Below are 12,945 nucleotides of genomic sequence, written 5' to 3'. Positions count from 1 at the left end.
ATACTGACATTTGAGAAGCTGGAAACAGAGAATTTTGGCTGTTTTGTTCGTAAGAAAACTGCTCTATTACTTCTGCACATAAAACCTGGCTCATACACAAATATTGCATGACCATAACCTTGTGATCTCTTCGTGACCTCTCATGGTGCACGAGCACCGTGAGAGCCCTTCATCCCTCATTTGCATTAAGCATTGTTATTCTAATTTGACATGTTCATAGACTCACAGGCCCAATTAGGCCACTTATAATGAGTGCTGCCGTGAGTACATGTAAATTAAAACAAACTTTTTCAATGATTGTTTAACAGTGGCTTAAAGTGGATACCGTGAGTTTACCTGGTCTCTGATATGCTGGACGGACTTCTGCAAGGCCAGGATCTGGTGGAAGAGGGGGCTCTGGAGCACCGATTTAAGCAGGCTGAGCTTCTCCTCGTTGGGCACCTCCCCCCGCTCCTTCAGTTTGGCCTGGAGACGCTCCACCGCCTGCAAGGCACGCTGTGTATCTGCAAACCGTCGCATATTTCAGTGACAGCGCCGGCCAGAGGAGGAGGAGGAGGAGGAGGAGGAGGAGGAGGAGAGGCATGTGGGAGAGATAGATGGTGGAGAGAGGTGATGAGGACGGAGGCTTTATCAGTGCAGACTGGGAGCGGTGTTCGGATATGGCCTCATTAAAAAATGTAATATGATTTTTAAAAACATACAATATTCTATAGCCTATATTTGGCTATTGACTATTGGTTGGCTTTAACTTCCTCCTTATGTTCAACAGCAACATGTAAATAAAGCACCAGGGAAGGATGGAGAGGGTCACACATTTAAACCTGTGGGCTTAGTTAAAGCTGACTGGTGCTCAACAGACCTTACTATATCGAAATCACATAGAATCAGCTTTTGTACCCAAAGAAAAAAAACTCAATTTTCAACATGCTGTTTGAATGCGGAATAGCAATGTTTCCTTTTCTGCCTTTAGGGTCAATGGTGGGCTGCACAGGAGCATAGAACGGGGCTATCAGGAGGAAAAGATAAAGGAAGACGGCCCTCCACAGTTTGCTTGCTGGACCCTGCATAAGCCCTACAATCGAGCAGCTCCAGAGTGGCTTGTTAGTGAGGATGGGCCAGCCCAACGTCATCTGGACAAAAATGAAGCAATTTCCCAGGCTCACCAACTGTGACTAACACCTAATAGGGCGTGCACAAGGTCCAAAGCACTTTTTGCGCTTAGACGCTTTGTTGTTTGAACAAAGGTTGTAAACAAGCCAATAACGCTGGAGACTCAGTGGATTTTTTTTTATGTTCCTGTTCGCCACTTGTCCTACGCAGGTAAGTGTATCATTTTCAGTGCGCTCGCCTCAGTGTGCATAATGACGGGTCCCGCCAGAGTGGTGCGTGTATGTGCGTCAGTCTGTTGGTATTTGTGTGTGTTGCTGGGACAGACGGTTGAAATAGTCAAAAGTGAAGCGCTACTTTGACACCATTGAAAAGGAATCACATTTGATGTTGAAGTCTGTACTCCCAAATTCAATATGAGGTAAAATTGGAATTATCTAAGCCTCACTTCTCATTGGCACGGGCATGTTACGGTTGATAGTACATAAGTACATGGTCAACATGCCAGTCTTGAGAGTGACCACAGATTGGGGCCTTAAAGACAGAAGCAGGCAGCCCCGATTTGGCTCCACGCTTGACAGTTGGACAAATAAATCTCTATGGGGACAAACAAACAAACAATCAAGTATATGGCAACATTATCAGATATGGCATCATTGGCAGTCCGGCGCGCCTTGAACTAAATCCAGGGGCCTCTTACACTGGTTGAGAGAAACTCACAGCGGGAGCCAAATACCAATGCAGTGCCAGCAAAGACGGTCACCCGAATGACTAGACCAAAACCCCTTTGCAAAAAAATGCTCTGTTTAGAAATGATGATCAAAAAAATAAAAACAGGCAATATCTCTTGTTCTGTCTTGTTTATTACGGTAGTATTGAATCGTAACTGAACCGACTATTTGATATCGCAGCCACTGAAGGTTGGCCAGTTAAATTAGTGACAGAGGAAGGACAGAAATGAATAATTGATTGATACAGAGGATACACAGCCACACAACACAAAGACAACAGAATGACTCAATCACTTGCATCTGGTTGCCATAAAATAATAAAAGACTACTTACCCATTGTTTCTATCATTTTTACAACTTCAGGTGAATGCGATTTCTCCCCATCAACAGCAATTCCAAGCGCTTCCCTTTTTCAAGGCCTGCAGAGAACAACGCCATGTGTTATGTCTTTCACTTGACAAACAGAGGACTGCATATCAGGGCACACATACTTTTTAAACTTCCACAATCTATGCAAACAGAAAGTAAGAGCTGGAAATGCTCCTTCTTGGCTGAACCCGACTCTCTTTTTCAAAAGGTCAACATGAAAGGGAAAATGGATTTATTTCCCTTCAGTTTGGGGGGCCATATTTATCTCTTAAGAATGCTTCGCCATAACATCAGAGAGTTACCATTGTGCTGAAGAACTGCAGGCTATTTACTCAGCAACTGTGCAATGTGACTGTTTGAGCACACATCTACTGGAAGTTTACTGGCATTTATATTTGACTAATGTTTTTATCGATGGATTAACACCTGGTAATGGGCGGGACTCAAAAAAGCAAATCTTGAATGCATCACAATTCTCTGGAAGGATTTTGTCTTGATACAGCGAAGTCACTAATCAGAAATCTAAAAGCCAAATCTTGACACAGAGTTCTGTCTTGTAAGACTGTCTGTCCTTAGGGCTCAAAACAATTGGATGGTGAAACATGAGGGATGTAAACATGTGAGTCGTGTTATTTATGAGTTTTGGTGAGGATGGAGCGAAGATGATGTAAGTAAATTCATATGTTTAGTATCTCCCAAAAGAGGTTATGTTTTCGCCCGTGACTGTTTGTCACCAGGATTAAATAAAAGCTTCTGATTAGGTTTCCACAAAACTTGGATGAAGAATGCGTCTCAGCCCAGAATAGACATTTACATTACATTTACATTTAGGGCTTTTAGCAGACGCTTTTGTCCAAAGCGACTTACAATAAGTACATTTGTCACAAGAAAGGAACCACAACACAGTCATGGAGAGTCATGCTATGCAGGGTCGGGTTAAAGTCTTAACAAATGAGTCTTGAGTCTTTTGCGGAAGATGGCGAGTGATTCTGCTGTCCTGACATTGGCCGGGGGTTCGTTCCACCACTGAGGTGCCACTGAGACCCCTTTAAAATTGGTGCAGATCCAGATAAAGGAACGTATCCAGGAATCTTTTTCTCAGTTTCTTTAACATTGCATGACAGGGTGTTATTGACTTTTGTAGGTTTTTTTAGGAAACAATGCGTCGCTCTTGATAAAAAACATCTGGTACAACAGGGTGGTTCACTCAGTGAGAACAATTCGATGCAGGTAATAATACACACCCCGATTTAGCAGATTTAAATATGTCTTATTTGGATAAGGCTCGATTGAACCAAAGCGGACTGTTGGGCCTGGCTGCAGGTACGCACTCTACTGAGTGCCATTCTAGTTATTGTGGATCAACACAAATATACTGTTTTTGCAAAGAATAACACAGTGAGAGAAACAAAATATCTGGACGAATTAACCATTCTGATGCATCAAAAAGCATTGATAATTGTTTTATAATTAAATCATAGCCCTCTGAATTCTAACCATATTGTAAGGTGTCCAGAGATTCTCATCCTTCCTGGGACTCCACTACACTTTTGCGGCCAGCATCAAATATGAGTATCCATTTCACTCCAATCAGATAAATATAGCCACATTTCTTCATGAAACAACATTCATATGACTAATAATCACATTCAGTCTTATCAGTTACTTTGAAACTGGCAACACCCTGCTTACATCATAACAGATATTTTTATCATGTTTTTATCTGTCTATTCTCAATAGTTTTAATGAATAACTGTAATATTTTTGCCTGTAAATGTCAGAAAACATTTTTTAAAAATGCCAGAATTTTCTCAAAGCCAAAAGTCATCTCTTGCGAAAGCTTGCGCTGTTGGATGAACCATCCAAAACCCAAAGATAGTCAGTCTATTATTGCATATAGCAAAGCACAAAAAACATCACGTTTGAGAGGCTTGAACTGAAACGATTATTCAGTTATCAAAATAGTTCTATTTCTGTGCGTAGACACATTTTTCTCACAGTTTACATGGGCTCCTCAGCTAATAAGATATATTAAGATGTAGTGAAAGTCCTTGTTCTTTCATGACCCACTGTAAAGCTAAATACATCCTTTTATAAAATCTACTAAACATGAGATACTTGGCTTGAAGCACAAAAAACAAACTACTTGGGGGGAAAAAATCATACTGTGTAAACAAAGCCAGTGAAAGCCTTGTCTCTAATCAAAACCTAATGGTAACATGCGAACATATGGTTATGTCTCTTATATTTGACTAATGGGTTGATTAATGGCGTGATGGCTGTCAGCTCCCATCTCAGGAACGTCATACTTGACTTTAGAAGTGGCTTTGTTACGAGCATGACACGACTCAGGCAGACATTACACGATTAAAGGAGATTGGTGGGATAATTAAAAGCCCTACATAGACTCTTAGAATAGCAACAGTGCATGTGGCAGGAGGATCACCACAGCACTGGTTTGTTTATGTTCATTTCATTTGCTTCGCTCACTGTGTGTTTTACAACTTTCTAATGAGCTTTCTTATACAGTATGTGGCTGCTGTGCTTTGTTATGTTTTTGTCTGATTCTTGAAAATGATCATTTCTAATTAAACTTACTTTTGAGTAGGTCTGACTTTCTGTGGACTATTGCTGGAAAGGATATGAGCTCTGCGTAAATCTATGTCAGGCTTTCTTTACTTCTTTACATGTACATCCACCTAAAAGATAATTTAAGATATTCAATATATACTTTTGAGATTTAATACAGATACAGCTAAATAATATTCCAATACAGTAGACAGTTAGTTTGTCTTGTTTTCTTATGATATCACTGTAAATGTGGCTATAATAACCTTATATATAAGCTATTACAGGTGCTGCTTTCAGGGACCCCCAAATGTGTTGGAGATGTGTAGACCCTACTCCTACTCACAGGGTTGCACATATCTAGTGGCTTGTAATGATTCATTGAAGGCCCGACGAAACTCATTAGCTACAGTTACACTTCAACCCATAACGTGAGAGCTTTAAAGCTTTAAATTAACTTTAAAATCAGGGCCTTATCCCTGACCACAATTAGCTTGTAACGACAGGTTGTCATTTTGCCGTGCAGTTGAAAATATGAAGAAAATGTCGGTCAGGCAGCCAACGTCTCCGTTTTAGGTGTATTCGCGTATCTTAATAAAGCGTTGCCTACAATAGAGAAACGTGAATTGTTGGTGATAATGTCATAGTTTGCCTGTATTTTGAATATAGTAGTCGTCAAGGCACTTGGGACAATCCGCTTTTCTCGACTGCTCCTCCTCCTCCTCCTTCCCCATCTCATCCACGGAGCAGGAGAGCAACAGGCTTCCGACAAGGAGGCGGTGAAGAAGTTAGCTTGAGTCGCTTGTTTTGAGTCAAAACAGTGCGGGCCATTTACAGCACAAATAAAACACTAAGTAGAAACCCTTAAAGCCATTTTAAATCCCGTCTTTCTCGCTTAGTAACCCACCGCGACTACAAACGTCTCATTAGCGATAACGTACGTTAGCGAACAAAGGCGACTCTTCCCCCCCTCCTCCAAAAAAAAACAAAGATGAAGTTTAAAACACATCCATAAATCCTCGCTGACGCTTTCCTCGAGGGTAACTTGTCAGAAAAATTGCCACTTACATGAGTGTGGAACCTTCACGTCCCCCGGCGGCCAGTATCAGTGCCTATCCTGTGTTGTCCTGCGGCTAACGGCGCACTGACTGGGGCTTAAAGATGGGGCGTAGTGTAACCCGATCCTCTGCGGACATGTTCGGCGACAGCGGCGCAGAGAGTCCAGCCGGGGCTGAAGCGCCGCTTGCTGGTCGCCCTCACACAACCAAGGCCTGAGATGTCAAGCCTGGCTGCCTGGAATGAAGCGAAGACACTCAACTTGTGTGTTATTTCAGCGCCAAGAGAGAGCGAAGGTCCAGGATAAACACTGAGGAGAAACTACGGGTGCCCCCTTGTAAAATGAACCCATGTCAGCACCTGTGATAAGATGTAACTAATAAACATCTGGTCCTGCTCAAATACTGTAATCAAGTACAAGTTTTGGGTGTTTTTATTTGAGTATGTATACTTTCACCCCACTACATTTTTGAGGGCAAATATTAGTACTTTTTACTCCATTACATTTATGTAAAAGTTTAGTTACTGTGCAGATTGCATGCTGCATCAGAGCCAAAGCAGGACAAATACATTTTTTTTTAAATCTGAAATAAAAAACAAAACACAACACTGATTCTGATTATGATCAGATACCTACATGAAACTATATATAACATTTGCTACGATTGATTTAATCCTACTCACATTTAATATCAGACACTTTGAGACTTTGACTCACGTTGCCTGCTATTCATATGGGGGACATACATTTATACCAAAGTAATATTTTAACCTTTTTTTTTTTTTTTTTTGCAATGTCTTTAGTACAGACTCATAAATCTCAGCAGCTTTGCCTTTCTAACTCATGCGTCCCTGGGTCCTTCATTTTTGAAAAACACAGTTTAAGCATTAGCAGTATATCGCAGAAATAAAGGAAGAAAATAAAAATAAAAAGGTGTATAATAATATAAAGAAATAAATAAGAAATATTGTGGCCGGTCGTGGCTGTGAATTGCTTGCAGGCCAGCCCAACCTACATAGAAATATAAACAAATACATGTAAAACTATGGGAAAGCCCAATAACCGCTACTATAATAAACAAATTCCTCTTCTGGGTATAATAAACAGATGTGCTCCCACAAGCCCCAGAGGAATAACATGGTAAACTGAAGGTGTGAGGGGGCTTGGGTTTAAAGGGGTTCCCCAAATAAACAACGTCCCCCCAAAGAAAGATGTGGGCAGCCAAGAAAACAAAATAGGGCCTAAGCATTCAAACAATTGGACTGCTACAATATAAAAGAAAGTCCTGACGCATTCATGGTGGAACAGTAACAAACACTTCTCGGGCATCCTTGAGAGCACATTTTTCTTCTTTGTAAATTGTTTTTTTGCTAAAATTGAGAACCACAATAAAAATCTTCAACACCAAGCCTGTCAAACAGCTGCAGTATTTTATCATGAACTCAGTCCTCGCTTAGTTTTCAATCCTTTTTTTCTGTGGATAGACTGCACCTACAAACGTTCACATCTCAGGTCCCTCTCTGTCTCTCAGGTGCTGCCGTGTCCTCTTCCCTTGCGCAGACATAGCGGTGTCACGCGTCACCTAACAATCAGGGACTCGCAGACATTTTCACAGCTTGAACTCTGTTAACACCCTCTGACGTGGGCGCGGGCCATCAAAAATAAGTGGAAGATTTCTCAGTAATTTCGGTTGGAGTTTTATTTCTTGAGCAAAAGAAACTTGAGTGTCTACCAAACTCAGAAGCACTTTATCTGAGAGAATGAGCATTTCCCAAACTCCACATACTTCATTTTTATAGAAGAAAAAAAAAGAAAAAAGTTTGAGGTTGCGCAAGTACAGTTCCAACAGGAGAGTACACTGTGTTCCTGAGGAGAAGTCTAATGAGGCAGGTGGAAACACCTGTATAGGAGGACCAGGAATGTTCAGTATTGATTTAATTGAACCATATAAAGTAAAGGCTTTTTCAGATGCCAAATATTTTGGTCTTGGACGTCTCTGTGGGGGGGATTGTAAGATTTATGCATATTAAATATCCCCAAAATATAATGTCACATAATTTGCATAAAATCAGATCCAGCACAGTCAGAATTCCAGTTGCTTTCGTGACATCCTGACTTTTCAAAATTGTACACGTGAGCATGTTAGCATGCTAGCGTTAGCGTTCAGCTCAGAATACTGCTGAGGCTACGTATAAACCTGACAAAGTGCAGCTTAGACTGAAGAGAGAAGGTTGTTTAATCAGCTGAATTGACCCTTTAAAGCCTGAGACTTTCGTAGGCTTTTTCCACGGCGGACATTTTGACTTCTCAGAGCAGGAAAGGCAAAGATGGAAGTTTCATTACATTTAAAACACGGCTGTATTCTGTTTAGATGAGCTGCTTCCAGGGCTCTCTGACACCTAATAGAACGGAGCCATTGTTAATGTTATCAGTTACATCTGTGCTTTCCCTGCTTTGACAAGTCAAAATGATACAAATCAACCTCTGGGAAGCAGCACGCAGTCCCTGTAGCACAATAATACATCCCAACGGATATCCTGACGAGGGCAGACAGTCTAATAAATACTGTTATTAAAATTAAACTTATTAGATTATGTCCAAATAGTTATTACATTCGTGGTTCAGAAATGTAATTACATTATCGATAAATTATTGCATTAAAGTCAAATTCTGTTATTGGCACTGGTTAGATTAACAGTAGTTGTTACAGGCTGCTACACACCGGAGTATGATATCTACTGTGTCAGTAGATATTTATAAATCCTTACTTTGACCTTTGACATGATAAGGAATTAAAGGTGTGAGGAATTAACAGATCATTTCTTTTTAATATCAGCCTCAGGTCTCTGGTTTTGCCCCGTCTTGTTCACAGCAGCGGTGACACGCTTCCGGAGCTGCGTGTTTGACTTGTCAGCCCACGACATAATACGAGTTGCCCGGCCTCGGCGACCTCCGCCACCATCATCGTGCTAGCGTTATGCAAGAAGGGAGATAAAAAAGCCAGGCAGGTCCCGGCAAATCAACCTGATTATACATTTATAGATCACAGGCGCGTGAGCTACGAATGGGATCCTGGGATTAAGCAATGTTTTTAACGCTCAGCATCTTTTATGAACTGCTTGTAGGTACGGAATAATAACACCGCAGTCATTCTTTGTAGACATACTGAATTCCTTGTAGAACAAAGGAGTGAGGATCTAGACCTAAATTCTTAATGAAGGCCTACTACTAACATTGCTGCAGGGGGATCCATTATTGGCAGAACGGACGCAACCTCGCGCTATGATTCAGGTCTCATCAGTGTCTCATTACGCCTCTTGTGTTTTTGCCACTATAAACAATTTTTCAGGGATGTCGGTCAGGCGAGAACAGTGTGGCTCATTCCGCTAATAAAGCATGATGCTCATTTACTGTCTGTTGTACACACTGTGCGAGCAGGATACTATTAATACGCCCAGACACTGAATGCTTTTGACTTATAAGCGCACAGGAGGAAAACATACGGAGTGATCTTGATTGCGCGGGAAAGGTAAAGTAGGCCCAGGAAGCACCTTGGAAGAGGACACAGCCTGCTGATAAAACCTGAATTCTCTGTCTGTGCCCTGTTTATAGGATTACGCTCTCCATTTCAGGCGGTGATGCGCCGTGCTTATCAAATTTGATATGAGCAGTTACTCGAAATGAAATGTATCAAAATGCCCGCCGGGATGGAAGCTGTTGCCTGTTAACTCATGACTCAGATCGAAACCGCACCAAAATAGCAGTGCTCTGATTATATTTGCATTGTTCCCTTCAGCGTAAAGGAAAGGAGAGGGACTGGCCAGGTGTCAGCCCTTTAACCGCCAAACCGCAAACTTTAAAACTTTTAGTTTCCATAGATCGAGTCTCAGATTGAGAGCAGGAGCAGGCAGCAGGGTCGCTCTGTAAGGAGTCATTTTTCAACAAGGAGGGGAGAGGGATCCCAGCTGCTGTCAGAGAGCTGATACAGACTAAATCCCTCCACCGTTTATATCTTTACTTCTAGCTCCATCTTATCCAGCCAATAACTCCCATCTCACTTTGACAATAAGCCACTTTTATGTGGGAGGTCTGACTCAGCCAAACACTGGAAAAGACAAGAGACTGAAACAAGAAAGAAATGCAGGAATAAAAAGACATCTCAGCTTCAGCATTTTGTATTTTTATACCTGCCCATCACCGGCCCTCAGCGGTAGTCGTCGCTTGAGACCGCTTAGTGACGGGAAATGTGTTTGTTAGATCCAAATGTTCAGTGTTTTTTTTTTCCCCTTGAACGTTTCTCTGTTCATTTCATGCATTTTTAATAGTGGCTGTATTTTGTGTCCCAATAATACACCCATTAAAGGGACGCTATAGTTTTGGAGACTACATTTAAACGCAGAATTTTAATATTTACAATATCAATGAGGTATTTTCACCATAACTGAGTAAACAAGCTGTTTTTTCTCATAGGATAAGTACATCCCCAGAACACTGTCTGAAGCTAGAAAGGTGGCAGGGTCCGCCACATGTAAGTAAAGTAAAACAGTTTCAAACAGTTTATTCAGTTTTACTCAGTCATGAAAACAAAGAGAGTTTGATTATTTAGTTTGTTTAGGCAGATTAAAATGGTCTTCTCCTAAACTACATAGTGCAGCTTTAAACTCATTTACGGGGGGCCGGTGTGGGATGTTCTCCATGACTACAGGTGCATCTGATAACATTAACAAAGGCGCAGCATCATGACTGATACTGTTTGAAACACTTGTTGTGTGACCGCTCTGTAGATAGATGATATACAGTACTTTGTGCCGGTCACGCTCACATGGCTGACGCTGCCTGATTGCAGTGCAGCGTGGGGATTAATTGAGCAGGTCGTCATTCAAGGTCACAACGATTTGGCAGTAAAATGGCGACCTATAAACCTGCAGTCAGAATGACATCCCTGAGCGGAAACCACACATTTTCTTTGAACGAACCTCTCGGATGTCATCCTTTATTAGATACTAGCTTAGCTAGGTGTTTGAAGTCACATGAGGAACCCTGAAGGAATCACAAATCCAATGACTGAGCCGTGTTGGCAGACTGAGAGCTGGCATTGTCCGCCTGTCTTGATTTATTGCCAATAAATCCATCAACATTCAAAAAGCCTTTGAAACGGAAACATTCCCAGATGATAAAAGGGTTCAGCGGAAAGAATCACACATTATGACTGTATTTGTCACACCACTGGGATAGATAGAGCTGATTAAATGATGTCTACAGGTCTGATCTTAATGTGCTGGGTCAACGGCACTAAATGGCATTCACCAAGAAAGAACAACTGCAGGTTTAACAGAGTTTAGTTACAGAGTTTAAAACCTAGAAGGCTATCCGGATGCTGGTCCTTCAAGGAATTCTTGCTTTGTGATGGTAAGTCAATCGCGGTCAGGGGGTTGAAAATTGAAAGTTTGGCCTCGTGATGTTGCAGAGCAGAGGTCACACAGGTCACAGCTAATCAATAGGTCTGTTCCTGTTGGGAATGTGCAGATGAAACTGAAATGCCAATTTAGCAGCGACTTTTGGAGATTCCGAAGGCTGCGAGAGGCTTTGTCAGCCGCGAAGAAAGTTTGACGGAGGGGTTTGGTTCTGAGGAGAGGTCGTTAGTTTGGTTAAAGTAAATCTTTTTGAGCACGAATGTGCACGCTGAATGTCATGCCAATTCAGGCATTAAATCGAAATCAATAGCACACATTCGGCGATAACAACTGAACTGTAACCTTGGGTTTTTTTTCTGGCTTTCAGGCCTGATGTTTGACTGGAAGGAGTTACTGTGCACAAAGTATGAATGCTGCGTTTGCTCATCAAAGTCCTCTAAAAGTTTTCTTGAATATATTCTCGTACTAACGCAATGATAGACTTATTTTTTCCTTTCCCTCCTCTGAGTCGTGCATTTACACAGAATGCTATATAATTTGAGCCGTATTGGAAAAAAGACCTTATTTCAGACCTTTGCTGCGATAGATATGAAGTGTGGTGTGATTAAATGTGATTAGGATCACTTGCAGTCAATGCGTGCGGGTTGGCAGCTGTGCTATTGCTTGCTGGAGGTCGCTGATTGCTAACCTGGCACAATAGGTTAGTTTAGACAATTTATTGCCTCCCTCCTCTTTTCAAGTGTCTGAAGCATTACGCCTCCAGGAAATTACAACTTGCATTATTCAAAAGAGCTTTTTAGAGCTGTTATCCGACCCATATCTGCACAATATCTGACTTCATATCATAACCGCTGAAATAGAGGCCCTATAGTAAATATCCAATAGTGAGGACTGCTTCTGTCGTGCTCTGAATGTCCCATTAAGACAGAATGAGTGCCAACAGGTGAGGTGAGCAGCAGTGATGAGCTTGGCACAAAACCTAATGAATGAATGAATGATGAACGGATGAAACGTCCACTTATTCTTTAAGTGCAGGCATTGGTTGATGCTGAGGAGGAAAAGGTCGTTTTACATAATACAGCACCACTTTGTGTCTCTCATCTAATCACTGGCTATATAGCTACATTCCATCGGCTGCATTGACTCTCAAATATGAGTCGCAGAGCTCGAGCTGCTTCTCTCAGAGAGGAACTGCAAGCCAGTCGGCGCACGTCCTGCTGTTTTGAAGACATATTCTGGTTCCTAAAAGTCTCTCCTATCAAGCTGCAAAAAAATGATATTCACTTCATCATCACTGCAGCTCTTGTTTTCAGAAGATGCTTGCGTGAAGTTCTTTCTCCAGCTTCTAAAAAGCTGTAGTCTGCAACTATTTTTTGTTATATTTGCTAAAATTGTCATTATGATCTCACAGTAGAATAAGACACAGGTCAGCTGTCTGTGGCTCCACCCAGTGGCCGTAATTTGATTTGAAGGAATCCACCACTCCTGGATCAACACAACCAATCAGAGCCAAGGGGCGTGTCTGAGAAGTGTCAGTCACACTGGTGTGGCAGCCCCCCATCCCTCGCGCAGCTTACTGGGCAGGTGCAGTTCCTGCTCTCACCTGGTCAGATATGTTCAAGCTCAAGCCCAAACAGGACACAATGGCGGAGAACAGAATACAACTACAGAGCGGCCTCACCAGTGTCCAGGTCAAAGA

The 12,945-nt window shown here is 41.8% G+C and overlaps 1 protein-coding gene across 12 annotated transcripts in view; it reads right to left on the bottom strand.

Moving 5' to 3' along the window:
- Positions 1-6,140, bottom strand: part of mpdz (multiple PDZ domain crumbs cell polarity complex component) — a 49,217-nt gene extending 43,077 nt beyond the window's left edge. For 5 of the 12 annotated variants that reach the window (XM_030430866.1, XM_030430873.1, XM_030430867.1 and 2 more), the window contains exons 1-3: positions 5,844-6,140; positions 2,172-2,257; positions 337-503 (exon numbers count right to left, since the gene is read on the bottom strand). In XM_030430866.1, coding sequence (XP_030286726.1) covers positions 337-503; positions 2,172-2,187 — 183 coding nt within the window. In that variant the 5' untranslated portion in view covers positions 2,188-2,257; positions 5,844-6,140. The remainder of the gene's footprint in view (positions 1-336; positions 504-2,171; positions 2,258-5,843) is intronic. The other 7 variants (XM_030430870.1, XM_030430871.1, XM_030430874.1 and 4 more) reach the window with 3 other exon arrangements.
- Between the last annotated feature and the right edge of the window lie 6,805 nt (positions 6,141-12,945).

This window comes from Sparus aurata, chromosome 10, assembly GCF_900880675.1.
Source record: "Sparus aurata chromosome 10, fSpaAur1.1, whole genome shotgun sequence".
NCBI classification, from domain to species: domain Eukaryota; kingdom Metazoa; phylum Chordata; class Actinopteri; order Spariformes; family Sparidae; genus Sparus; species Sparus aurata.
Note: the sequence above shows the minus strand (reverse complement) of the source record. Positions and strands in the feature narration are given on the sequence as shown.